Here is a 27,948-nt window from a genome sequence, read left to right as displayed (position 1 = left end):
CTGGGTGGTGGTGAAATGTTCAGTGATGTTCTCTGTTGTGTCACACCAAACCCGCTGGTGTGAATGAAATTTAGTGCAATCTATCAATCAAAACTCACAGTTCCATAATGCACAGGAGAAGGAATGTTAGAAACCAGAACAAGAGCATTGTAGTTACAGGTAGGTAGAGCATTGTAAAGAGGAACACTAACACAACCATCTCCGTAGTGTTCATCAGTTCTTGAATCAGAAGCATATATAACAGCTGGCATCAGTTTCCCCTGTTGTACATGAACTTAAATGCCGTTTTCCGTCCCACAGGGTTGACAGCTGTTGGTGGATTGGCACTGATGGGGGGACAATATCTCCCCAATAATGTGCCTCAAAGCCTTGCTGTCCTTGCTGCTTTTGTGTCCTCTATCAACATTGCAGGTATGGACTATCTTTTGGCTTTCTTGCTTATTGTCTTTAGGAATGTTGAAGCAAAACAGTGATGTCACGAATTGCAATGGCCAAGAGGTATGGTATGCTTGTGTATCCAGATTGAGAGAAACCAGTGAAATATGTTCCTGACCGATTGCTGTGATCCTCTAGTTATTTGTTCACGAGAAACCTGAGTCCTTAAGCTTGTGCAGTGGCAACAAGATCCATCACAGGTCCTAATGTCACCATGCTATAGAGCAGGCTTAGGCAACCTTGGCTCTCAAGATGTTTTGGAACTACAGCTCCCATGATCCCTAGCTAACAGGGTCAGTGGTCAGGGATCATGAGAGTTGTAGTGCCAAAACATCTGGAGAGCCAAGGTTGCCTATGCCTGCTATAGAGGAAGGACCATATAGCTCAGGGGCAGAATGTTTGCCTTACATGTTTGCCTTGCATGCAGGTCTCAGGTTCAATCACTGATATCTCCAGGTAGGGCTGGGAGAGGCTTCCTGTCTGAAACTCTGGAGAGCCACTGACCGTTCTTGTAGACCAGGCACCCCCAGACTTTGGCCCTTCAGATGTTTTGGATTACAATTCCCATCTTCCCCAACCACTGGTCCTGTTAGCTAGGGATCATGGGAGTTGTAGGCCAAAACATCTGGAGGGCCGCAGTTTGGGGATGCCTGTTGTGGACAATACTGAGCTAAATGGACCAATGGGTATAACTTAGTATAAGCAACTTCCTCAGTGAGCTGAGGCCATGATGAGGATGACTTTGCCAGTGCTGGAGAGGTTTTCCATGAACCTAGGAAACTGTCCTATGGTGCTGGAGGAGACTCTTGAGAGTCCCGTGGACTGCAAGAAGATCAAACCTATCCATTCTTAAGGAAATCAGCTCCCTGAGTGCTCCCTGGAAGGACAGATCGTGAAGCTGAGGCTCCAATACTTTGGCCACCTCATGAGAAGAGAAGAATCCTTGGAAAAGACTCTGATGTTGGGAAAGATTGAGGGCACTAGGAGAAGGGGACGACAGAGGACAAGATGGTTGGACAGTGTTCTCGAAGCTACGAACATGAGTTTGACCAAACTGCGGGAGGCAGTGCAAGACTGGAGTGCCTGGCGTGCTCTGGTCCATGGGGTCACGAAGAGTCAGACACGACTAAACGACTAAACAACAACAGGAAACTGTCTTAGGCTGAGTCAGACCATTGGTCCATGTAGCTTAGCATTGTCTATACTGACTGGCAGCAGATCTCCAAGGTTTCAGTTAGGAGTTTCTCCCAGCCGTACCTGGTGGGGATTGAACCTGGGACCTTCTGCATGCAAAGCAGATGCTCTGCCACTGAGCTATTGCCTTTCCATTCCATTCCATTCCAGGCCTGGCTTGCTCTGCTATTTATGCACAAGCTATCAGCAGCACTGTATTTCTCCCCCGCTCCAACAGATATGCACTGAGATCCTCTTGGACCTCTGGTTTTGGTGTGTTTTGATACCATGCCACTCACATGGACCATGCCCCAGTCAGTGGTAGCTAAACACTGTTCTGGTTCTGGTTTCAGCCTCTCCCTCTTGCATGCATCATATAATAATTCACAGTTGCATGAGGACGAACCTGTCAGGAGCTGCAGTCAAGCGTAGGTCAGTAATAAAAAACACAGTGCCAGTGAAGTTAACTCTTCATTCAAGAGACCAAAACAGCTCAGGCTGATCCCAGCATCTCTTCCCAGTATGTCTTGCCCCAATGCAGCAGTTATGAGGACTGAAGGTCCCCCCCTTCCCACAGCTGCCTCACCCCTCCTCTCCAGGGTTTTCCCTAAGCAGTCATAGACTGCGTCTGCGCACAACCAATCTCTCCTCTGCCCTTTTCATTTTTCTGTGTGTTCTGGGCGGACAGGGGGGAGGAAAGCTGGTCACAGCATGAGGGGAGACTCCCTGGATTCTTCAGCAGCCGGCCTCTGTCTCCTGCCCCCACTCCTGCCTCTGAGTCTGGACTGCCCTCTGCTGCAGACTCTTCCTGCTCACTCAAACCTGTTGCCTCCTCACCTTCCGACACCTCCCCCTCCTCCTTCCACTCTGCCCCCTCTTCTCTCTCTGACCACTCATCATCATCCCACCACCAATTCCCGGGCTCTGAGCCGTCTTCCCCTGGGGGTTCCTTTGGGGGTTCCCCAGCTGGTGCCTCTCCCCACTCCTTGGCATCCAGCCAGTCCATGCCAGCACCCTAGGAGAGGCTGAGAGTCTATTATTAAACAGAGGCTTAAACTTCAGAACAATTGCCCATTTCCCTAGCATTCGGTAATACCATTATGCTGGTTTCGAAATCTAAATATTCTTTTCTTTTCTTTATGGGAAAGGTGGTTTCCTAGTCACGCAGAGGATGCTGGATATGTTCAAGCGCCCCACTGATCCCCCCGAATACAATTACTTGTACCTGTTGCCTGCTGGCACTTTTATAGGAGGATATGCAGCAGCTCTTCATAGCGGGTATAACATTGAACAGGTAATAAGATCTCATGGGGACCCAGGGTACCATTTTCTTTCGTTACATACAGAAAATGTAAATTGGCAGTCTTCAAGGGCATATTACTGGCTGCACACACACCCTTCCCCCCCAATCAACATCTAGGAATTGTAGTTTTTAAATGGTACTGATAATTGTATCTCTGCAGTTCCCAAGATTATTTCTGCATGTGTGTGCTTTAAATGCATGCTGTGTGAGGCTGAATTCTATCTACCTAAGAGAGTCATTTCCCCTCCCCCCATTTTTTTTTTTTTGCTGCAGCTTGCCCCAGTTCTTCTGTGGTGATAACACTGCAGAACCTTTGGGAGTGGCACATGATAATGCAAACCAATTGCTAATGCAGAGAAGATGAGGGTTCTTAAACCCCCATTCTAAGTAAAGAATAGGACCCACGTATTTTGGTTTGGCTTAGTAGGCAGCCATGGCTTGCTGTCTCCACCAAGTCCTCCTAAGAGTCCTTTAGCTTACACAGTGGATATTTGTCACTTGGCTGCAGAGAGAGGCAGAAGCAAGAGGGGAAAACGTGCATATCTTTTGCCTTCTCTGAGGCTCCCAGCCCAAAGCAAGAGGCTGGCTCTGCATGTGCCGGAGGACTTCAAGGGAGATAAGATCTGTTCTTATACTTGGCACAGTGAAGAATGCTGTTCCCCAACCAAATTCATTGCAGCTCGTGCCAGAATGCCCCAGTTGTGCCAGCATATTTAGTAATCCCGCAGTTGTTCCATATAATTGCAGTGAGTGCAATATATCATTCTTTGCAGCAAATTACCGGTAGGTGCTTTGGCATGCAGCATTCCTGGTTCTGTTTGGTATACACAAACAGTCCTGGTTTACCCTCCTTTTACTCTCCTTCCCGGTATGTCTTTGCATTTGTATTTGAAGCCTGTGGATGAGGCTTTCCCCCCCCCCTTTGGTGCAGTGTCTAGCAAATTGCAGGTACTTTATATGTTTTGTTTTTTTTTAAATAAAAAACCTCCCCCTCCTCCTCCTCCTCCTCCTCCTCCTCCTCCTCCTCCTCCTCCTCCTTCTTCTTCTTTTCACTTCTTCAGATGATCTACCTGGGTTCAGGCTTGTGCTGTGTCGGTGCTCTGGCTGGCCTCTCCACCCAAGGAACAGCTCGCCTTGGCAATGCTTTGGGCATGATGGGTGTTGCTGGGGGCATGGCAGCTACTCTTGGAGGCCTAAAACCATCCCCTGAGCTGCTGGCGCAGATGTCGGGCGCAATGGCTCTTGGTGGCACCATAGGTAAGTGCAGCGCTTAAAACACCATCTGGTTTTAGGAAAAACTCTGAACACAGGACAGTGTCCTTTTTTTTGCAGTTGAGCCTACTGTAGGTGATGCCATTTTTTCCTGTCTTCATGCTTTAGAGACGTGGGGAAACTTGTTTTCTTTTTAGCATATTTCTTTTTAGCAGAATCTTCTTTCCCCATATGAACAGACTTGGACCCTGTGATCATCACCTGAGGCCCTTCTTCATGTACCTCTTCCACAAGAGGTCCGGAGGGCAGCAACATGGGAACAGGCCTTTTCTGTGGTGGCTCCCCGTTTGTGGAATGCACTCCCTAGGAAGACTTGCCTGGTGCCTTCATGAAATATTTCTTAGACACCAGGGGAAAACGTTTCTCTATAACTAGGCCTTTGAAACGTGTAGTCTTTTAAATGTGCTTGTGGGAGGGGAGGTTATTGATTTGTTTTTACCATTTTATTACGTATTTTGTGTTCTCATTTTGTATTTTTATGTCGTGAACCGTGCAGTGATAATTGGTTGAAGGGTGGTATACAGATCAACCAACCAAACAAACACGCTTTATATGCTCTGTCAAGACAAGCAAGAGCCATCATCAGAGTTAAAGGACACAGTCTACGAAATCATAGAGGTGTTTGGAGTCTGGAGCAGAAAATAATTGGCAAAAAGGAAGCTTTTTAGTTTCTTGGATAATAGGTGCTGACTTTGCTTAGATCAGGTATGATGCCCTCCAGATGTTGTTGGACTACAGCTCCCATCATCCCTGACAATTGCCACGCTGGCTGAGGGTGATGGGACTTGCAGCCCAACATCTGGATGGGACCATGTTGGCTGTTGCTGGCCTTCTTGCAGTTGTGTCCAGCTCTTCCTATATTATTATTATTATTATTAGGCTTGAAATGCAAACCAGAGACTGCTGAAGAAGCTTTAGTATTGTAGTGCCCGCTCTCTCTAGCTTAGTCGTCCCTGCACTGAGGGACAGCTTCCTCTTGACGCACCACTGCATCTGATGGTTTACTACTTTTGCCTTGACAGGTCTGACAATTGCTAAACGTATCCAGATTTCGGATTTACCTCAGTTAGTGGCTGCTTTCCACAGCTTGGTTGGCCTGGCTGCTGTCCTCACCTGCGTTGCTGAGTACATGATTGAGTACCCTCACTTTGATACCGATGCAGCTGCAAACCTCACCAAGATAGTGGCTTACCTTGGCACATATATTGGAGGTGTAACCTTCAGCGGTTCTCTTGTCGCTTATGGAAAGCTCCAAGGTAAATTCCCTTCCCTTCCTTTTCCCTTCCCTTCCTGTCCCTTGGCATATTCTATCCATCTTTGTACGCATGATTGCATACTCTTTGGTATGCACGTGTGCATACCATTCCTCTTTGGTTTGGTTTTGGCTCCATATCGGACTGCAGGTGTAGACTCAAGTTGATCGAATACATTTTCACGTATAAGAGATTCACTCGCAGATAGAAAGCTAACATGTACTGCTGTGATAGAGCCATTCTTCCGGACATCTAGAGCAGGGATGGGGAACCTGCAACCTTCCAGATGTTGTTGGACGATAACTCGCATCATTTCTGACCATTGTTCGTGCTTTCTGGAACAGATAGGAGTTGGCGCCCTGGCAACATCTGGGTGGGCCACAAGTTCCTCAACCCTGCTGTAGAGATTTACCAGCTGCTGAATCAGGGCCTGGGGGGAGGGGTTGGGGGGGCTTGTTGCCAGTCCAGCAATTCTTGGTTGACCCACACAGCAGCTTCTGATTCTTTGCTTGAGGTCCCTGGGGCGCCTTTCTCATGGGAGCCTGGAATAATAAACTGCTGGGACATAACACCTGAAGTGGAAAGCCTGCTTTATACCCAGATCCTCCCTACACAATACATTTTCTTGGTGATCTGGGTTTTAAGTTTTACGGAGAGCGTTTGTGTTTAGGGGATGCACCCTGTTTCAGACATTATGCCCCAACATTGCAACGGAGGGGGTGAGAGCAGCCTTAGATTTGGGGGGATGGATCTAAAAATTTAGCACATTCTTTGCCCCTTCATTCAATTAACATGAGTGTTACCTGCAGTGTATCTTGTTTTCTGGGAGATGTACAGTGGGCTGTGGCTATTACTTCATGTTCCGCCTATGAACTTTCCATGACACATAGCTTGTCCATACTTGGAAGCAGAATGCCGTACTAAGATGGACCATAGGTCTAATCAATCAAAGCAATTCTTGTGCTCATTGTTTGAAGTGTATAATTGGAAGGTGTTATAGGCCAGGTGTGGAGAAATATTGGGCCTCCAGGTGTTGTTGAACTGCAACTCCCATCATCCCTGGCCATTGGCCATTCTTGCTGGGGGCTGATGGGAGTTGTAGTTCAGCAACGTTACCCACACCCATTTCAGATCTAGTATTTTATCGCTTCTGGAATACTTTTGAAGAAAACAGCATCTATAGCAGCTTCCTGTTGATGTTGCCCATGGAAGGTGGGGTTGATATTGGGCCAACAGTTGTGTAGAGCAGATGGAAATAGAAAGGAACTTGATATTGGGTCTGTGGGCTTCTAGGTAAAGGTAAAGGGACCCCTGACCATTAGGTCCAGTCGTGACCGACTCTGGGGTTGCGCGCTCATCTCGCATTATTGGCCAAGGGAGCCGGCGTACAACTTCTGGTCATGTGGCCAGCATGACAAAGCTGCTTCTGGCGAACCAGAGCAGCACACGGAAACGCCGTTTACCTTCCCGCTGTAGCGGTCCCTATTTATCTACTTGCACTTTGAGTTGCTTTCGAACTGCTAGGTTGGCAGGAGCTGGGACCGAGCAACGGGAGCTCACCCCGTCGCAGGGATTCGAACCGCCGACTTTCTGATCAGCAAGCCCTAGGCTCTGTGGTTTAACCCACAGCGTCCCCTGTGTCCCCTGTGGGCTTCTGCCTCCTCCTAAAGCTGCTGATTTTCTAAAGCTGCCAATTCTAGGAATTGAAAGATCTTCCTCCCTCCCTTATTTACTTACTGCAGGTATCCTGAATTCTGCCCCCCTCCTCTTACCAGGCCGGCACTTACTGAATGCCGGCTTACTCACTGCAAGTGTGGGAGGAATGATTCCCTACATGATCGATCCTAGTTACACAACTGGACTGACTTGTTTAGGGTCTGTGTCTGCTCTATCCGCTGTCATGGTAAGCATGGGATTTGAAGGGGGTGATTTGGAATATCGTGCTAGTGAAAATTCCAAACTTTGATGCAGAAAAAAAATAAATCACATTTGTTACTAGGCCTGCTGAACTCCTGCAAAGCTGAAGTAAGGTAGCTGTTATAAGCCCAGCCACTTGTATGGTTATGGAGAACTTGCAAGTTTCTAGACAGAGCAATGCTAAGAAATCAGTGTGGTATCTTTTTATTCCACAGTTTAGCCACCTGTGCTCCTTGACCTAATTTGATGTGAAGGTGGGAGAAATGAAATGGGGAAGGGAGGGAGTGGACCCACTCTGTTTGGGCTTTGACCCCACCCACTGTGATGTGCGACCCCCAGAAGATTACCTCTGAGGGAATGCAGACCTTGACGCAAAAAAAGGTTGTCCACCCATTCCTTTGGGGTTTTTTTTGAACAACATTTGTCGGCTTAAATCATGGGTAGGCAAACTAAGGCCCGGGGTCCGGATCCGGCCCAATCACCTTCTAAATCTGGCCCGCGGATGGTCCAGGAATCAGCGTATTTTTACATGAGTAGAATGTGTGCTTTTATTTAAAATGCAACAGTTACAAAAACAATGGTTTGGTCTTGGCATGGTATGTCAGTGACCTTGGTGAATAATTTTGATACGCTTGAAAAGGAAAGGGCTGTGGAGATCATTCAGAATGGTTTTGAGCAGAATTGATACGCCAGTCTGCTTTTCATTTATTGGTTTCATTTCCATTCCACAGGGTGTCACTTTAACAGCAGCCATAGGCGGGGCTGACATGCCCGTCGTCATTACTGTACTGAACAGCTATTCTGGCTGGGCACTCTGTGCTGAAGGATTCCTGCTCAACAACAACTTGCTAACAATTGTGGGCGCGCTTATTGGCTCTTCTGGTGCCATCCTGTCTTATATCATGTGTGTGGTAAGGAAAACGTAGACATGTGCTTTCTCCCGCCAACATGCTGAGAAGACAGAATCATTCTTTGTGTGTGTGTGTGTGTGTGTGTGTGTGTGTGTGTGTGTGTGTGTGTAAAGGTTTTGTGTTGTAACTTCGGTCTTTGTGTTTTCATACTGTTCATTCATGTCAGCTTCCACCCACCCTGGTTTCTCCCCATGGCTCTTTTTCTTTTGCAGCTTTTTGCCCAATTCATAGTACTAATCCTGTCTTTTAAACCCTTAAAGCACATTGAACTGGGCTCTGAAATCAGGACTCATGAACATGGTATTTATACTGATGTAGTACGCCATGCATTTGAAGCTGTTCCTTAGTTGCTAGGCATGCAACCAGGGTGATTTCTCTTTATTTATTTTTGCTTGGCTACCTTTTCGTTACTTAAAATGTTACACATCGATGCCATCATATGTACTGTTCACAGAAACTCCAAGCATATTCTGTTTCGCTTAGGGAGAGAACTAAAATGACTCTGCTTGCAACCTGCAGGTTTTTTATTTTATTTTAAGTAACATTAGGGCTATAACTTGGATGGCCACTGCGTGGCAGCAGATCTGCATGAATGAATCACTGATGCATCTGGAACTTATTGCAGACATTAAATTGTACTGGTGGCTTATACAGTGGACGCTCGGGTTGCGAACATGATCCGTGCGGGAGGCACGTTCGCAACCTGCAGCGCCACATCTGCGCACGCACGGGTTGCGATTCGGCGCTTATGCGCAAAGCCGATTTAGTGTTTCTGCGCATGCGCGAGCGCCGAAACCCAGAAGTAACCCGTTCCGGGACTTCCGGGTTCGGCGCGGTGCGCAACCCGAAAACACACAACCTGAAGCGGCTGTAATCCGAGGTATGACTGTACTGTACAGCAAGACTGTTAGTTTTTTCTCATCCCCCTCCTGTTTTGGTTTTTTTTAATTAATAGGAGGTAACTGCAGGTGAGCATTTTTTCCAGTTCATCTCCAACTTTTTCATCTTTCCTAGTCTATGATGTCATTTGTCTCCTTGTATCTTCCAAGGACCTGAACTTTGTTACCGTCTGTTGCCTTTGGGAAAGACTCATGTTTGATATTGCATAATGGTGTCACCTTGAAGCTTGGACAACTCTCGGAAATAAAAACTTGGAGAAAGCCACAGAGGGAGAACTTAAAATAATAATGAAAAATGCTGAAGTTTTTCCTTCACAAAACTGTATTCGTTGCATTTGCTTTTTAAAAGACAACTTGTTTAAAGCATTCAGGGTTTTTGTTTCCGCCTCCCCTAGGCCATGAATCGCTCTCTTGCTAACGTGATCCTTGGTGGATATGGCACTACTTCGACAGCTGGTGGGAAGCCCATGGAAATAACCGGCACGCATACAGAAGTGAATGTGGACAGCGCCATTGACATGATAAAGGAAGCCAACAACATCATCATCACTCCTGGTAAAACTGAAGCTGCTGCTGCTGACTACTGCTTTTGTAGCCTGTGCCATGAGAACCAGATCCTGTGTGATGAACAGTATCCGTAAATTAAGAACATTTGCTCTGCTACTGTAATACAAATTGTGGAAGACAATGGCCAAGCCAATACTGTCACCAGCCTAACTTCATATCCACACCTAGTGCCTACTGCCTTATTAAAATGAAATAATAATAATAATAATTATAAGCCCTAAATGGCCTCGGTCCAGTATACCTGAAGGAGCGTCTCCACCTCCATCATTCTGCCTGGACACTGAGGTCCAGCACCGAGGGCCTTCTGGCGGTTCCCTCGTTGCGTGAAGCCAAGTTGCAGGGAACTAGGCAGAGGGCCTTCTCGGTGGTGGCGCCTGCCCTGTGGAACGCCCTCCCAACAGATGTCAAAGAGGAAAACAACTACCAGACTTTTAGAAGACATCTGAAGGCAGCCCTGTTTAGGGAAGCTTTTAATGTTTAATAGATTACTGTCCATCTGGCTGGGTTTCTCCAACAGAATATTAAAAACATGATAAAACACCAATCCTTTAAAACTTCCCTAAACAGGGCCGCCTTCAGGTGTCTTCTAAAAGTCAGATAGTTGGATTTCCATGAATAAATAATCTTAAGTGTTTGGCTTCTCTCCCTATCATTCCTTGTATTACTTGCCACATTCAGGTAATACCCACACCTTACATTTCAAGCACATGGCTTCCTTCAAAGAACCCAGGGAACTGTTGTTTGTCAAAAGTGATGGGAATTTTAGCCTGGGTGGGGGGTGTCATAAATTATACTTCCCAGTTAGCAGGAGTATCCACTGTTATTGGGGCCGATCATTTCATTATCGCCTGTACTAAAACAAAAAACCCTAACCACCACATGATAGAAGTTTCTTTGGTTGAAGATTGGATACATGGGAAAGTAAAGACAGCCAGCATGGTTAATTTAGTTTGTGTGTTTCTCTCCCTGTCCATCAGTTAACCCGGCAAACATGTGAGGCATTGGTAAAGCACTTCACAGCACCTGGGCTTTTCTGCTTCTCCACAGGTTATGGTCTTTGTGCAGCAAAGGCTCAATATCCAATTGCTGACTTAGTGAAAATGCTGAAGGAACAAGGCAAGCATGTCAGGTGAGTATTTTTTTGGCTGGGAAGGGAAATAATGTACGGAGGAATCAGGTGGTTTTATTGTTTTGAAAACCACTAAGATGGTTTGATAATTAAGCAGCCTCATTGAGATGATTGTATTTCCAGCTGAAGAACCCTTGCTGTTCTGCGTGCTGTTCCTTCACTTCTTCCTCACACAAGCCAGGAAATGAGGTAGTATTCAGTTAACCATAGTTTCCTGTTAATATTGGAATCAGGGAACTGTGGTCAGTGGCTTCCTGACAAAGGAAGGTATGAAGCCGAATTAACACCATGGTTTCATACTCTACCTTGTTTGGGAGCTGTTTATAGTTTGTTGAAGACTCCCTGGCTTGTTTCCCATTCATGCAGGGTAGCATCAAAGCAGCTGCACTTGGGGCCATGAGACTTGTTTATATTTTGGCTTATTAAGCCAAGATGTAACCATCCAAATGTAGCTACTGTGTTAGGGGAACATCTCTCTCCTTCTGTATCTTATCTATATACAAACACACATACACACACACACGAGCTTTTTTTAGTGGTAGCATCTGCTTTGAGGTTTTGTTTTGTTGTTTACAAGCAAGTGGCATCTAAATTTTATGAAATAAATATATCCTAGAACCCACTCTTTCGAACTAAGTCAAGAGTTTAAAGAAAATCAGTTAAGGCTATTCTCTTCTACCCAATGTTTGTTTGTTTATAATATGAACATGTGCATCCTATGTTGTAAATTGGGGTTTTAAGCCCAGTTTGAGGTGCTGGTATTCACCTGTAGAACCAGCACATTTTCTTTCTGGGGATACTCAGGGGTACGCAGTACTGGCACCCCCCTGAAAAGCACTGGTTAAAAGTGTGGCACTTAACTGTAATAACTTCATGGTGAGTACCGGCATATTTTTTTCTAGAAGAAAAGCACTGTGTAGAACCAGAAACAACTTGGGACCAAGTTATCTAACTTCACCATTCAGCCTTGTAGCTCCATGTATGCCTGCCCCCAACTGAGATAAAATACATAGGCAGATATGAGAGGAACTTTCTGGTGGTGGCTCCATACTATGGAACTTTCTCTGGGGTAGGGTGCAAATTTCTCCTCCTCTGCTGGCCTTCCTCATCTATGCTAGATGGTTTTCTCACAAATGATTATGTGGCCGTAGAGAGTTTTAAAATGGCGTATTTGGTCTTCTATTATTAAAGTTGGTTCTGTGGTTCTTAGTTTCTGGAACAACACAATTGTTTTTGTAATCCTCTGCTTGTTTGTGGTGTGTGTATTAATACCACATGGATGCTGCCTTCCATAGATAATCATTTGGCATGGGGGGCATGATGGCATTATTGTTGACCACTTTTTCATTTGGGTGAATGTGGGTTGATACTTAAAATGCCAGAACTGGCTTTCAGTGCTGCCCATTGAATTCCTTTGGAACATGGAGCTGCTGTTGGATCTTCTTCCAACAATTAATACAAAATGGGTTTGCCATCATTTAGGGATAATTCTGACATTTCAGGTGTAGCATGACCATGCTTGCTACTCTGTTCTAAGCCACAATCACTTATTTATAACACCAGGAGTGTGGCCCACCAACTTTCAACAAAACAAAGTTCTCTCCCTCCCTCCCTCCCTCCCTCCCTCCCTCCCTCCCTCCCTCCCTCCCTCCCTCCCTCCCCCTCTCTCCTCTGCCCACCTTTTCTTTTCCTTTGGCTCCTGTGTGAGCTAGTGTTTCAGTCCCCCCCCCCAAATTTTCTTTCTTTTTAAAAACTCAATGACACAAAGCACTAAAGACTTTCCTTTCTGCGTCAGCTCTGTACAGAACAAATGTGAATGGAGTAGATGCTAGAGCCCATTTTGGCAAGCGTTTGCCACAGCAGTTACCTGGAGGGAATTATATGAAAGGAGTCTGTATTTACTGTTTGCGGCATGTTGGGTCTTTCATCACATTCTGGTGCACCCATGGCGTTCATTGAGTGCAGCTGCTTGCCCCGTGCTTCCTGCCGGCCCCACGGAGCCTCAGGTCACCGCCGCGTCCCAGATGCGGTGGCATTGCCTGCACATCTGTGACGAATAAATGCCAGCACAGTCATGCAGTGGTCATCAATGTATATAATACCTGTGCCGCGCCAAGAAAAAAATTGCATCTGTCATCCCGATGGCACGCCTGTTGTCTGCGATTCAGAGAGGCTGTGATTTTGGTGAGCCCTTGCGCATAGCCATAACATGTTCCAGAAGAAAAGAAAAAAACCCTCAGAGATTGTGTAACATGTAACGTTAATACTCCTGCTGGAGACTTGCGACTCAGAAGTGCAGGAGAGATTTTGGGAGGGAAATGTGCCTGCCTGAGTTGTTGAAACGTCACCATTTGACATAAGGTTTTCCTTTGCAACAGGGTTGCATCTTTAACGTATTACTAAAACCAGGCAAAAAAAAAATGGTGCCTGTAACATAAGTTCCTGCTGTTTTCTCCCTGTCTGTATCTTACTGCGTAATACAGTAAGCATGTTGATGATGGATGTGCTGTGTTTCTCAAGGAAGCATTTCCAAAGACATTTCCCCCCCCCTTGGGTTGATTTTTTTTTTTGCCGGAAGCCTAATGGCTAAATAACTTGCAGGCAAAAATACAGGAGCAGGCTCTTTAGATAAGCACTGAGTTCAAAGTGAGGTGGTAGCAAACCTCTGCCTGCACTGTTCTTTTATTTTGAGATGGTTGTTGCGCTAGTTGCTGGTATTAATTGCACGATGAAAACAGAGCAGCAAGAAGCAACCGCACACCAAGGTTGTGATCTTAAGAGCACAGTTGCTTGCAATCAAGTCCCATTGAAGTCACAGACGTTTTTTAACAAAACAAAAGTGGAATTGGAATGGAAGTATCAGGAAATAACCCTTTAGTTGGGGAGGCATCATTTCCAGTCTCGCTTTCCTGAAAGGTAAGGAAATGGTTTGTGACAAATAGAGAGCAGGCACACTGACTTCCAGTACCATCAGTCAAGGCAGCAACAAACAAACAAACACCCACTACTGCCATTGCCACCCATGGGCTAGGGAAAAGAATCACACTGAACAAGGGTGGGAAGGGGGTCATAGCATGTCTCCAACAACAGAAAAGGAGGTTTCCGGTCTTTTTGTGAGTTCTTAGAGGTGGCCACGCAGGTGGCGCTGGGACGCAGGTGGCGCTGTGGGTTAAACCACAGAGCCTAGGGTTTGCTGATCAGAAGGTCGGCAGTTTGAATCCCTGTGACGGGGTGAGCTCCTGTTGCTCGGTCCCAGCTCCAGCCAACCTAGCAGTTTAAAAGCACGTCAAAGTGCAAGTAGATAAATAGGTACCGCTACAGCGGGAAGGTAAACGGCGTTTCCGTGTGCTGCTCTGGTTCGCCAGAAGCGGCTTTGTCATGCTGGCCACATGACCCGGAAGCTGTACGCCGGCTCCCTCGGCCAATAATGTGAGATGAGCGCGCAACCCCAGAGTCGGTCACGACTGGACCTGATGGTCAATGGTCCCTTTACCTTTACCTTTAGAGGTGAACTGTTGAAGGCATTATACTGTGAATCCCAAGTAGGGAGAGCACTGTTGTGGTCATGTCCCATTTGCAGACCTCACACAGGCATCTGCTTGGCCGCCGTGAGAACATGATACTGGACTAGACAAGCTTTTGACCCAATTCAGCAGGACTCTTCTGATGTATGTTAGCTACTGGGGTTAACAAGTTGTCAAACTAGATTGGCTTTTTTGTTCATTCCCAGGGCCCGTGTCGTTCTTAAGAATCAGATTCTGGATCTGATCTCAGGCTCTTATTGAGCTCTTGGTAGGGAGCAATATTTCATGCAATTCCCGGTTCTATAAGGCAGGTCACTGTTTCCATTTTTGCAGATTGGGAATTCCGGTGTGAGCAACGCCATCATTCATCCGTTCCACTGCATGCATGGGAGTTGGGATTTGAACCCAAGTCTCTATGGAACCATGCTGCCTTTTGTTGGCTCTGCACCATTAATATATTAGGGCCCTGAAGGCTCCTTTTTTTTTAGTTTACAGTACCCTTTAGGATTCTTTTAAATAGTCTGTGTAAACTATTTTCACTCAGTTTAATGTTCTTCACAATATGTTATATGTCTTGTTTGAAACACTGAAATGTTTCAGTAATTCAGCCTACTAAATGCCACTTCTAAAATTTAGAATTCATGAAACGCTGAGAACAGGTGAACAAGTATTATCACAAACAGTATCCCCCCACCCGAGTACTTAAACTGTAGAATGTAAATATGCCCCACTGAAGGCATAAGATAAACACCACAAACCTTGTAAGTCAAAGGTTTAGTGTCTCGCAGCTCCAGAACACAGCTTAATTAACAACTGTTTGTACCACTCCACCATAGCCAAACCCTGTACCCTAAAACACACATGACTACTTGGACAGTGCGATGCAGTTCTACTCCAGGGATATCAGAAGCATCCGGAAAGAGCTGTAAATCCTTTCACAGTTCTCCTCCTCCTGTGTCTACACGTTGCATACAAGGAGTTGCAAAACTCTGTTGTTCAGTTAGTTATTTATAGGAAACTTCTCCCTGACTTTTCTGCTATACGCAGCACCCAAGGTGGCTTGGCAGTTAGGTCTAACAGCTGTGATAAGGACTGTGCTTTGTTTTTTAATTTATTATTACCCTGGGAATCCTGCCTTTCCTCCAGGGAATTCATGGTAGGCTGCACAGTGTGTCCTGGTGGTCCTTCTGCTCAGGAAGTGACTGGACCACAGACTGGACTTGCTTAACTTCTGGAAAGTTGCTGCACCATGCAGCCTCCGGACATGCCCTGCCTCCACCTTGGCCCATAAGTAGATGCACTAAAGATCTCCACTCACAAGTTCCGTTCCAGCACTCCTCACACTCCCCAAACTGTGTTTCTGCTGCGTTTGCAGCACTGAAGTGTATCGACTGTTAGGGGGAGGGGGTAGTACCTCTGGTGGAGAGAACATGTTGTGCTCCTTCTTGGGGTAGTTTGTGCTTTTAATGCATAGTATGGATGTGGCCAAAGACTCTGGCTCTAGCTTCACAAGGACGACTTCCTCAAAAAGGGAGTGCATTTCCAGCCTTTTCTCCAAAATGTGCTTAAACTTACCCACAGTTCAAACTCTTACTTTGCTTAGCTTATCATTGGATGCGGCTCCAGTGCTGGCTACGAATTTGGCAGATGTACAGGACGTTCTTTAGGGGTGTTATTTATTTATTTATTTATTTATCGTATTTATTTATTTATTTGTTTTTACCAACTCAGCACTGGTGTGCGCGAGGCTGCCCAGCTGGAATACAGCCAGAGGTCCTTATTGTAAAAAGCTGAAAATAATAGGCTTTCACTGCACTGACACAATGGAAGTTCATGAGTCCAACCCGTCACAGAATTTGTCTGCTGTAATTTAATTAATAATCTTATGTGTGTAAATAGCGATTCTTGTAGCTTCTGCCAAAATTTCTCAGACATAAGTGATCCTAGTAAGCTACATCTGCTCGATGCCTATCTCTGCTTGCTCAATAGCATTTCTGAGCACTGCTAAGAGTTATAAATTTGCTGTGTAACATGCTCTGCTAGCCACTCTGCCTCTGATTACCCCGGTGCGTGCAATCGCTCTCTGTTCCCAGTATCCACTTGGTTGGCAGTCTTCCTAGAAACACACACTCTGTTTTCGTCAGAAATATGATATGAATGAGAGAACATACGAACATCCTTAGGAGTGTTGTGCTTGCTTGGAATACATGAGAATCGGAGTTTAGAGAGGGCAGATCCCAGAGACAGGAACCTGTAAAGGGAAATGAGAGATTAAAAGTTTTGTAACCTGTAATGCGTTCAACCCAGGCTTCTCTGCTTGCGGTGAGGCATAAGGGGTGTTTGCACCTTGCATTCAATTAGTGTGCCATCTGCACAAAAATATTTGAGCTCTACACCCACAGTTTTTCACATGGAGTTTCAGGGGTGTTGTATATTCATTCAGCTATTCACATGTAATGCTCAATGAGTGTTCACTCTGTGCACACAACGGCTGAGCTGTTTAAATCAACAAGCACATGCTGTTTTGCACAAACACTGAGAATAATATTTTAGGGTTGGAAGGGACCTCAAGGGTCATCCAGTTCAACCCCCTGCAATGCAGGAACCACAGCTAAAGCATCCCTGACAGATGGTCACTCAACCTCTGCTTAAAAACCTCCAAGGAAGGAGAGTCCAGTACCTCCCGAGGGAGTCTGTTCCATGGTCAAACAGCTCTTACTGTCAGAAAGTTCTTCCCAATGTTTAGTTGGAATCTCCTTTCTTGTAATTTGAATCTGTTGGTTTGGGTCCTACCCCTTGGAACAATGCAACAATGCAAATTGATTTCCACTGCTGGTTCTTAACCAAGGAAGACATTGCCAGCAAGACCTCAAATTTCAATTGTTACTGTTCATAACACACCAGACGAGAGAAAGACAAAATAGGGTGTATGTTAGGGATGATTACGAAAGTGACAGAAAATGTAACTCCAAACAATATAACGGTGCAACCACACTTGGAATAATAGGTAGAGTTCTGCTCACTCAAAAATGGAAATCAGCCCTGAGTGGTTACTGGAAGGACAGATCCTGAAGCTTAGGTTCCAATACTTTGGCCACCTCATGAGAAGAGAGGACTCCCTGGAAGAGACCCTGATGTTGGGAAAGATTGAGGGCACAAGGAGAAGGGGACGAAAGAGGACGAGATGTTTGGACAGTGTTCTTGAAGCTACCAATATGAGTTTGACTAAACTGCGGGAGGCAGTGGAAGACAGGAGTGCCTGGCGTGCTCTGGTCCATAGGGTCACGAAGAGTCGGACACAATTAAACGACCAAACAACAACAACAAACAACAATTGTTCCTCCCAAACCTTGAGGGAGGGAGAAGAGAGAGTAAGAACATGCAACCAAAAGATGCATTGTAATAAAAACTGCTTATATATAACTTATATTGGTAACACAGGGGAACTGCATCCCTTGCCTGAATTCTAACACAGACATCTTCTAAAAATCACTGCGCTTCAGCAGGGTTTTTTGTTTGGAAAGAGGAGAACTGTTTCACATGGCTTGAATTACTTAGTGGCTGACTGGCTGAACCTTTAAGCTTCTTAATATTTTGTCCTATTTGTTTTGCTGTTGTATATCTGATTCTACATCTGGTCTTTGCTAGAAGGACTGTGGTTATTTCCCCTCTAAAGTACGGTATCCTTGGGGCTGTGTGCAGTTTGCAAACATGCTTTGTGAGGAAAAAGCCTACTGTTTCTGTCAGCCTTCCCTATCCCTTCCGTCCCCCAAGTTTCTAGCCCCTATGGTTTTTAAAAATAGGGCTGGAAACTGATTGCTACTTCCAAGTTAGTTTAAAATTGCAGAAACATTTCCATGAGATGCTCAGTTAAGGGGAAGTATATGTACATACATGTATAAAAGGGAAAAAAAGTATGCTACAAATCCAGAAGCAGCTTGATGAAATGTACACCATCCTGGAAGTACTGTAGGCATGTGAATACATCCTTTCTGTGTTGATAATTTTAGAGCCAAATGAGACATGTCACACTGCACAGGACATCTGAGAACAAGGTCTACTTTGATTTTTCTTTAGCTCAAGGCAAGGAAGCACTGCAGGTACTGGTTTTAGTTGCAAAGCAGCATAGGGCAAAGGAATCATAGAATCATAGAGTTGGAAGAGACCACAAGGGCCATCCAGTCCAACCCCCTGCCAAGCAGGAAACGCCATCAAAGCATTCTTGACATATGGCTGTCAAGCCTCTGCTTAAAGACCTCCAAAGAAGGAGACTCCACCACACTCCTTGGTAGCAAATTCCACTGTCGAACAGCTCTTACTGTCAGGAAGTTCTTCCTAATGTTTAGGTGGAATGTCTCATTTAGTGTTTCCCTGTAGTTGCTTGTGATTTCTCTCTATTTTTATCCCTTGAAGAGATCCTGTTCATGAATCTCCTATATAACATGCCTTGTTTAGTCCTTAGATGCTCAAGTGACTTGGGTGATGAGCAATCATAACACGGCAAGTAAACTAGCTTTGGTTAGTGCTAACAGCAGCAGCACCTTAACGCGGCAAAATGATTCTTTCTAGAAATGTGAAGCAGGGCAGTGGGAGATACATGAGATAATATATGCTTACACCAGGCCTTCCATATCACCGCCATCTTTTCCAGGACCATCACCAAAACTTGTGCTTAAACGCAACTCTCCCAGTTCTCTGAACAACCAAAATCAAATATTGGAAGCAGGTTCTCACAGATAATTATGTGATCTGGGCATGGGAAGAGTGGGATATCAAAGTTCTCCTTAAAGAAAAAAAGAAAATCTTGATTACATCTATGCTGCTGTGGCCTAATTTGACTGTGCTTACACAAGATTGGTGTCCTTTGTTTTGTTTTCAACATTTATATTGCATTTCTGTAGAAAGCTTGATGAAAATATTTGGCCGGTGTGCTAAAATGGTGGAGTAATGTTCATATTAAGGATTAGGTATGATAATGATATCCTGCCAACCTAGCAGTTTGAAAGCACGTCAAACTGCAAGTAGATAAATAGGTACCGCTCCAGCGGGAAGGTAAACAGCGTTTCCGTGTGCTGCTCTGGTTCACCAGGGGGAGCTTTGTCATGCTGGCCACATGACCTGGAAGCTGTACGCCGGCTCCCTCGGCCAGTAAAGGGAGATGAGCGCTGCAACCCCAGAGTTGTCTGCGACTCAACCTAATGGTCAGGGGTCCCTTTACCTTTACCTTTATGATAATGAAACACTGAGCATCATAATTGCTATTGTATTAGTTTTATATTGAACCCTTTTAGACTGAGCAAAACAAATCTAGTGTGTCTGCGTTGACTAATTTCCTATACAGTGGTACAAATTATATAAATTGGGGAGAAGCTTCTCTATACTTTCCTCAATCCTGCTCCAGAGCTCCTGCATGTTTCTCAAATACAGGCCAGGATGTTCCAGGAATACAAAGCAAAGCTTTTGAAAAACATGTTTTTAATTCCCAAGTGGAGTTAATTAAGCAGGTGGTCTTGCCCACCTCTTCTTGCCACAGGTTTAATCTCTTCAATAATTTCATGGCAACAATCACCCCCATTAACTTGATAAATTCAGCAGTTCAGTACTTGTGTATTTGAGACTTTATCCAGAAACAGCTAAATCTTCACTATTTGGGCCAGAATCTGGGCTCTGAAGAAAATCTCTATGTCATGTTGAATTGTTGTAGACAGAGGTTTTTCACACAAGGACTTTTTACCCTTGAGGTGTTTGCGAAAGGCTTTTCAAGTTCAGCTAAATTTTAAGCCCATCGGTGGTTCCCACCTCTTAGTTCTTTGGTAGAGTCCCAGGGCCAGCTTTGTGACATGGTTTGGATTTTTTTTTTAAAGGCAAAAAATCCCCATCTTGCTTTGAACTGGTTTTATACATGAGGAATTTGGAGTGTTGAATTGGCTTGTGGCTTCTGTTGTAATGTATGCAAATAGAATTAAAAGACCTAGCATTTAAACCTCAAATCTAAACTCGTTCAGGCAACAGCTTCACATTGACACTGTTAGTAGTAACCTGCATGTTTAAAGCAACCACTCATTTATAGAAAAGCATTACAAGAAGAATAATAGAATTGTAGAGTTGGAAGGGATTTTGAGGGTCAGCTAGCCCCACCCCTTGCAATGCAGGAATCTTTAGCCCAACATGGGGCTTGAACCCACGACCCTGAGATGAAGAGTCTCATGCTTTATCCTGTTTCCCGCAGTGGCCAGCCAAAGGCGTATGGGGGTAATGTTCAGCCCTTTCCTGCTGGTGTCTCCTAGCTACTGGCATTCAGTGGCATACTGCCTGCCTCTGCTTCTGGAGCCATCATGAATAGTAGCCATTTATAGCCTTAGTCAATGAAATTCAATAAAATTGTCTGATCCCCTTAAATCTTTCCACATAACGCATGTTGGCCACCAGAACATCTTGTTGCAAATTCATAGTTTCAGCTTTGTACTCTGTGAAGAATTACTTCCTTTTGTCTTTCTCAAGTCTGTCACCATTCTGCTTCATTGGAGGACATCAGGTTCTAGGATTTTACATAGAAGAGAGGGGAGGATAAACCTTCACCCTATCTCCCTTTTCCATTTCATTTACAATTTCATATACTTCTATGTCTCCCTTACTCACCTTTTTTCCTAAACTAAATGAATGCTTAGATGCTTTGTCATTAGAAAACCATGCCGACTCCCTTTTTTGTTGGTTTTTGCAAGCCATTCCCACCTCTACAATATCCCTTTTGAGTGACCAGAACTCTACCTATTATTCCAAGTGTGGTTGCACCGTTATATTACGGTATTTGGAGTTATGTTTCCTGTCACTTTCCTAACCATCCCCAACATACAGGATAAGGCAATGGGCGTTTTCTAGTGCCAGAGATAGCAGGTCTCTGAATACCAGGTTGGAAGAATGCTGATCTGCTTCCAGGATTGGATGGGCTTTTGGTCTGACCCATCAGGGTTCCTGTGTTCTTAACTTACCCTCTCAGCCTTGGGTTTCCATCTTTAACGTGTGGGGTTGTACTCAAATAATTTGCTGTGATAATTAATAAGAGAAGAGTTGGGGAAGGGTTCAGTGGGAGAGAATCTGCTTTGCACGCGGAACCCAGGATTCAATCCTCAGCATCTCCAGGTAGGGTGGAGAGAGACCCCTGTCTGAGAAACCTGGAGAATCTCTGCTACTCAGTGTAGACCAGGGTTTCCCAAACCTGGGTCTCCAGCTGTTTTTGGACTACAACTCCCATCATCCCTAGCTAGCACAACCAGTGGGAATTGTAGTCCAAAAACAGCTGGAGACCCAAGTTTGGGAAACCCTGCTGCAGACAATACTGAGCTACATGGACCCAGTGTTCTAAAGCTTCTTCCTATTTTTTATTATTTTTTATGTACCACATACATGATTTAATTGCCTCTTTCTCCAACTACCCTCAGGTTTGGTATTCATCCCGTCGCCGGACGCATGCCTGGGCAACTGAATGTGCTACTTGCCGAAGCCGGTGTGCCATACGACATTGTCCTAGAAATGGATGAGATCAATGAAGACTTCCCAGGTGAGATAGCCACTCCGTAGTCCGTTTTTGCTTTCATCTGTTTTTGTTTTCTAAAAAGCTAGCTCACAATGCTTTACTTTGATTACAATATGAAAATTTGCAATCTAAATTATGCCAGATTCTTATCTGGCTCATTCTGTTAAAAGTCATTGTTAGCAGTTCCCTTACTAGATGCATGCATTGGAAATTAATGTTTCCGCGCTGTTCCTTATCATTTTAATCTTAATTTTTTTAAGCTTCCAGGAAAAACAATTTAACACTCTCCAATAGTTAGTTTGGGGAAGTCCACCTGTACTGGTTTTATATCTCCGTGTGGAAATTGAAGTACCGGTATCTGCATCTTCATGCTACTATGATGCAAACTGCTAACTGTTGGAATATTGAGTTCTGTTCATAATTTTGTGTGTTTGTATGTGGTCTCCCCCCCCTTAATTATTAATGCAGAAACTGATCTAGTCCTTGTCATTGGAGCTAATGACACAGTTAATTCAGCTGCCCAGGAAGATCCAAACTCCATCATTGCTGGAATGCCTGTTCTAGAAGTTTGGAAAGCAAAGCAGGTAAGCTCCAAAACATTGTGGCAGAAATTCCATGTTTTCTCAAACTCTTTAAAGCTGTCATCTTATTTAGAAACATAATACTAATTATGCCCCAAGCTACCACAAATTTTCTGCCTACTTTCTCCTGAAGTATTTTCCAATATTCTCCAGGCTAGAAGGCACTGTTGAGAGGGCAGGGGAAACTTGCAACCTTTTACCTGGAAGAGTGTCTTCCAAATTATTCTGCCGATTGGGAACTACATAGTGGAATATTGTTGCTTTCTCCCACTGTAGGGAGCTATCAGTGCCTTGATAATATAGACTGCTGTTACTCTAGTCGCCAGACTCCTCTCGGACCTACCGTATTTTTCGCTCCACAAGACGCACTTCCCCCCTCCTAAAAAGTAAGGGGGAAATGCATGTGCATCTTATGGAGTGAATGTGTGGTCGATCGCTGGCTCCCTTTCCGGCCCTGCCCCCTTGTCCAGGCCTCCATTGTTGAATGTTCTGCAGATGGAGGCTGTTTGTTTCCCCAGTGACATGTGACTGGCTGATTAGATTTTCTGTCTGGAAACTGTAGAAATGGCTCCTTTTCCTTTCCTAAAGAAGCTACAGAACTGTGAGTTGAACCCCATGAAAACAGGATTTTTTTCCCTTTGCAAAGTAAGCTCAACAACTTTGAGCTGATTCTCAAAAAAGGGGGCTTTTCCCCTTTGCAAAAGAAGCTGCACAACTTGAGCTGATCCCCCCCCAAAACAGGGCTTTCCCCCTTTCCTCCTCTGAAAACTAGGCGCGTCTTATGATCAGGTGTGACTTACGGAGCGAAAAATATGGTGTTTGCCAAAAGTTTGCCACACCCGCATTGAACAAACAAAAAGTGTTGCAGTTATCCCTTAGCAGAGTCTGGTCGACTTTTCTGAAACGGGTGGGGAAAAATCTTTAGCCCCAACCTGACAACAGAACAGTTAATGTGTATTGAAATATTCCCCCCCCCCATGGGGTTGCTCTACATAAACAACCACCTCCTTTTGTGTTGTTGCTGATTATTTATACCTGTGTCATATCTAATACAAGTTCCTCATTTCAGGTCATTGTTATGAAGAGATCTCTAGGTGTTGGCTATGCAGCTGTGGACAATCCAATCTTTTACAAGCCCAACACTGCTATGCTGCTTGGGGACGCTAAGAAGACGTGCGATGCCCTGCAGGCCAAAGTGAGGGAGTCCTACCAGAAATAAACACCTCTTGTTTAAAAAGCGATCCTTTGGCCAGTATGAACAAAATAATCTAAAATGTGTTATCTACGTCAAAAGTCGTGGGTTGTTCTTGAAACAGAGGTTCAGAATAAAAAAAGTGTTAAGGGTGAAAATTTAACTAACAGTATATAAGGGGGGGAAGGGGGAAAACCCAAAGTGAGCTCTCTTGTGGGACTGGAACACGGTTTTTTTTTAGAATTATTGAATGCAGTGCATTTCAGAGGAACACAATGACACTCAGGAATTTGGGGGTAAATCTGTCCATCTAGTGTGACATGAGATATAAGGGAAGCATTTATACATGCAGTGCAGCTGCTGCCTTTTTTAAAATGGGTCATTTGGCTTCAGTTCTTGTTTATTGGTTCCAAGTGAACACAGAATTCAGCTGATTGGCTATTTTCCAGGTCTCAGACCCCTTAGCTGGATATCTTAGATTTTGGCTGGCTTCTTACTTGTGACTCTTCTAAAAATCTATTTTGTGCTACTTTTGAAATGCGTTTTGATACATTCGCAACCGACGTGTTTTGAGATGCTGGAAATGGGCAGTTTCTTGCCCAACATACTTCAGATGCTGGGATGGTGGTGGGGTGGATAGTTACAATTCTAGACCACCTGGAACACATTTTTAATTAAAAAAAAATCATGTGGGCAGCATAGAAACCCAATAAGCTTCAGGGAGAAAAAATATTCTGATTACTGGTCTTCCCCTTTAATTTAATTAAGATGACTATTGAAACTACAATTCAGTGGTATCGGGGGTTATTTGACTTCCAGTGCAGCCTTGATTTTTATTTAGTGCACATGAGTGGAACTCAAATGTTTGACTAATAAAATGAATTTGTCATGTTTGCATAATGATGTAGCAACCGTCCGTGGTGACAGAGGCAAAACAAATAGCTGTAATTGTGTTAGGAAGCCTTAACATCTGGGCAAGACAGACTTACTATGAAGTGAGTTAAACTTAGCCCAACTTGACTGTTTATAAATCCTGGTTTTTAACATTGTGCTTATGGTGACCTTCTAATTTAATAGCAGATGAAAATTATGTCTGTTTAGCTACCTCCTATTCTTGGTTAGTTTTTTAAAAATAAAATAGTGAGATTTCCATAAGTTAAACAGCAGTAGATAGCAGAGGACTGGATCCAGCTAGGATCTTCCAGACCCAGTAAACCAATAGAAGAGGTCCTTTCTCTCAGCTTCCATTCATTTCAACGGGGCTTTTCTTTTTCTTTTTTAAAAAAGCACTTGAATGGATTGTGCAGTATGGGTTTTTTTTTTTAAAAAAAACTTGTTATCTTTCCTTACTCAGTGTCATTCTGATGCATAAGAATATTTGAGCCTCAGCATTCCAATGCAAAGTTTGGGCAGCTATGTTTTAGCAGGACCTGTTGGGGATCTTGATTGTGTTGCAGTTGTGCCATACATTTCTAAAGATACAAACCTGTACACAATCAGAGCCCCGCCCCCTACAATAACGCAAATGGCAAAAAGATCCAGAACTTTGTAAAACCATATAAAGTAAAACAACAACAACAATCGTGGGGGTTCAAACCACCAACCTTCTGATCAGCAAGCCCAAGGGGCTCAGTGGTTTAGACCAGGCACCCCCAAACTTCAGCCCTCCAGATGTTTTGGGACTACAACTCCCATCATCCCTAGCTAACAGGACCAGTAGTCAGGGGTGATGGGAATTGTAGTCTCAAAACATCTGGAGGGCTGAGTTTGCCTATGCCTGGGTTTAGACCACAGCGCCACCCGCGTCCCATGTAAAACCCATGTATTCTCATAGGTGCATGCAAACAATAAATAACTGTACCAGTTACTACAGAATACCAGTAAGACTCCATTCCAGCTGGTTTCAGGCTATGCACACATTAGTGGCTTCCAATGCAGCAAGGTTGTTTTCCATTGCTACGGCACATTAGCACTTTCTGTACACGCCAGAGAGGGAGCGTCTTCACCCAATGCACATTGCCCGTTTCATTCCCCTGTGCCTGCAGCCCTCAAACTCCCATTGAAGGAAGCTGCCACCTGAATGGCTGTCTGAGCTGCACAAAACACATCTTAACCACAGCTTGCGTTTTCAAATCGGATGGCATCTGGTTTGAGGGAAGCACATAAAATAGGAGCATTTGTCAAGAAACTACAAGATACACATAGATTGTGGTTAACATTATGTGCACTCGGCTTTCAACAGTGGGAACGCACTGGAGCCAGCGTAAATACGGTAATGTGTACACAGCTGCAATCTTCTATCAAGTTTGCGTAACAAAGCAGTGTGTTAATTGGTATCGTTATTTATTGTATGCTGTTTTGCAGCTAAAAGGATTTAATTTTATAAGGTTCTGTGTCTTGCTATTTGTCTTATTGCCCTCCATTTCTGTACAACCTACACATTAACACAGTCAAAGAGAGGAGCATCATCCATGTTAGTTTTGCAATGCATAGTGCTGCCTTTAAAGGCTGCAGTTTCCAACTTGCCTAAAATGTTGTCTTTTAATTTGATGATACACAAGCAGTTCGTAAAGAGGACCAGAAGTACCAATGTTAACTTTCCTATTGTTTGTATTATGGAACGTGAGAGGATTATTAAAATAAATAAATAAAGTGAACAAAACCTCAAGTCCTTATTGCGGTATTTTAAAAAAACACCCAGGTTTTCTTCATTTTGAAGTGTGTAAATTTACTGGGCACAAAGTGCTATTTTTTTCACATTTTAGCAGTCAACTAGTTTGCGTAGCTCTTTAATGGCCAATAACTTGAACCAGTCCGTTAAAAAATCCGTTACCTACGGACTTAGAAGTTCAAGTGGCAAAGAAAAATAAATTTGAGCCTTTAAAATAATATTGCCCCATTTGTTTCAAACCCACCAGCATCTTCTGCCTTCACACTTTTTTACTGCCAGCTAAGGAGTCTTCTACTTCTTTATTGCATGTCAAACTTGATGCATGAGTGTTCATGATCCTTATACAGCAAGTGCAGTAATTAGTGAATCTCATTTCCAGAGGGCAATAACAGGAAGTGCCTGCTTTTCGCGACTCTCCATCATTTGTCTGCTTTTTCGTGGAAACATAAAATTCAATTTAGCCATTCCAGAAACCTGTCATCTATTAATAGGCTTTTATTTTAATGATTCTATTTATATTGCTCACCTTTCTTCCATGGAAGTCAGGAGTAAGGGTGGGGGGTCGGGTCTCATCCAGTCTTCCCATCCAGGCACTGATCCAGAGTTTCAGCATTTTACTGCACTGTGTCCATTCAGACTGTGCCATAGGATCCAGCCATTCACTAAAGGCCTAAAGTATTTGAGCAATCGTGTCCTGGATTTAAATCCACCAGAAGAAAAGTGCTGGTTAAAAGTGTGGCACTTACTGTAGCAACTTCATGAGTACTGGCACATTTTTTTTCTAGAACAAAAGCACAGAGTATGCAGCATATAGTTTTTCATCAGAGTCTTGGGAAGTTCATTTCAAAAGCTAGTTCAGGCTGTCGGAAAAAAAGAACTAATTGCATTTCGTGTTCATCCCTTTACAAAATGTGCTAGTTCATTTCAGTCATGAAGCTGCCTTATATTGAATCCGATCGTTCATCTAGCACAATACTGTCCTACCACAGTGCTCTAGGGGTTTCGGCCAGGATCCTTTCCTGACATCCGGCTATTACAGGGGTTGAATTTGGGACCTTCTGCATGCAAAGCAGATGATCTGCCACTGTGCTTTGGTCCTTCCTCTCAAAGAGGAACAATCCATTCATGTTCGTCCAAATGATCATCGGCACAGCGGAGAGTAATTTTTTTTTTGGGGGGGCAACAATGACAATCTTTAAGCTCTAAAGGCCCAAAGAGCTTGATCTACTATCTAGATCAAGGTAAGTAATAGTACCACTGTATTCTGCTCTGGTCAGACCTCACCTGGAGTACTGTGTCCAGTTCTGGGCACCACAGTTCAAGAAGGATACTGACAAGCTGGAATGTGTCCAGAAGAGGGCAACCAAAATGGTCAAAGGCCTGGAAACGATGCCTTATGAGGAACGGCTTAGGGAGCTGGGTATGTTTAGCCTGGAGAAGAGAAGGTTAAGGGGTGATATGATAGCCATGTTCAAATATATAAAAGGATGTCATATAGAGGAGGAAGAAAGATTGTTTTCTGCTCCAGAGAAGCGGACACAGAGCAATGGATTCAAACTACAAGAAAGAAGATTCCACCTAAACATT

General features: G+C 44.3%; 1 protein-coding gene across 4 annotated transcripts in view; it reads left to right on the top strand.

The window, feature by feature from the left end:
* NNT (nicotinamide nucleotide transhydrogenase) overlaps positions 1-26,358 on the top strand; it is a 60,322-nt gene extending 33,964 nt beyond the window's left edge. For all 4 annotated transcript variants that reach the window (XM_088653015.1, XM_060280310.2, XM_060280311.2 and 1 more), the window contains exons 12-22: positions 301-411; positions 2,757-2,902; positions 3,973-4,168; positions 5,206-5,439; positions 7,179-7,339; positions 8,085-8,264; positions 9,559-9,718; positions 10,778-10,859; positions 21,823-21,941; positions 22,386-22,501; positions 23,568-26,358. In XM_088653015.1, the coding sequence (XP_088509141.1) occupies positions 301-411; positions 2,757-2,902; positions 3,973-4,168; positions 5,206-5,439; positions 7,179-7,339; positions 8,085-8,264; positions 9,559-9,718; positions 10,778-10,859; positions 21,823-21,941; positions 22,386-22,501; positions 23,568-23,717 (1,655 nt within the window). In that variant the 3' untranslated portion in view covers positions 23,718-26,358. The remainder of the gene's footprint in view (positions 1-300; positions 412-2,756; positions 2,903-3,972; positions 4,169-5,205; positions 5,440-7,178; positions 7,340-8,084; positions 8,265-9,558; positions 9,719-10,777; positions 10,860-21,822; positions 21,942-22,385; positions 22,502-23,567) is intronic.
* Positions 26,359-27,948: the final 1,590 nt, after the last annotated feature.

The sequence above is a fragment of the Zootoca vivipara genome, chromosome 10, assembly GCF_965207765.1.
Source record: "Zootoca vivipara chromosome 10, rZooViv2.hap1.1, whole genome shotgun sequence".
NCBI lineage: Eukaryota > Metazoa > Chordata > Lepidosauria > Squamata > Lacertidae > Zootoca > Zootoca vivipara.
The sequence above is the reverse complement of the archived record's forward strand: the minus strand, read 5'-3'. Positions and strand labels throughout refer to the sequence as shown.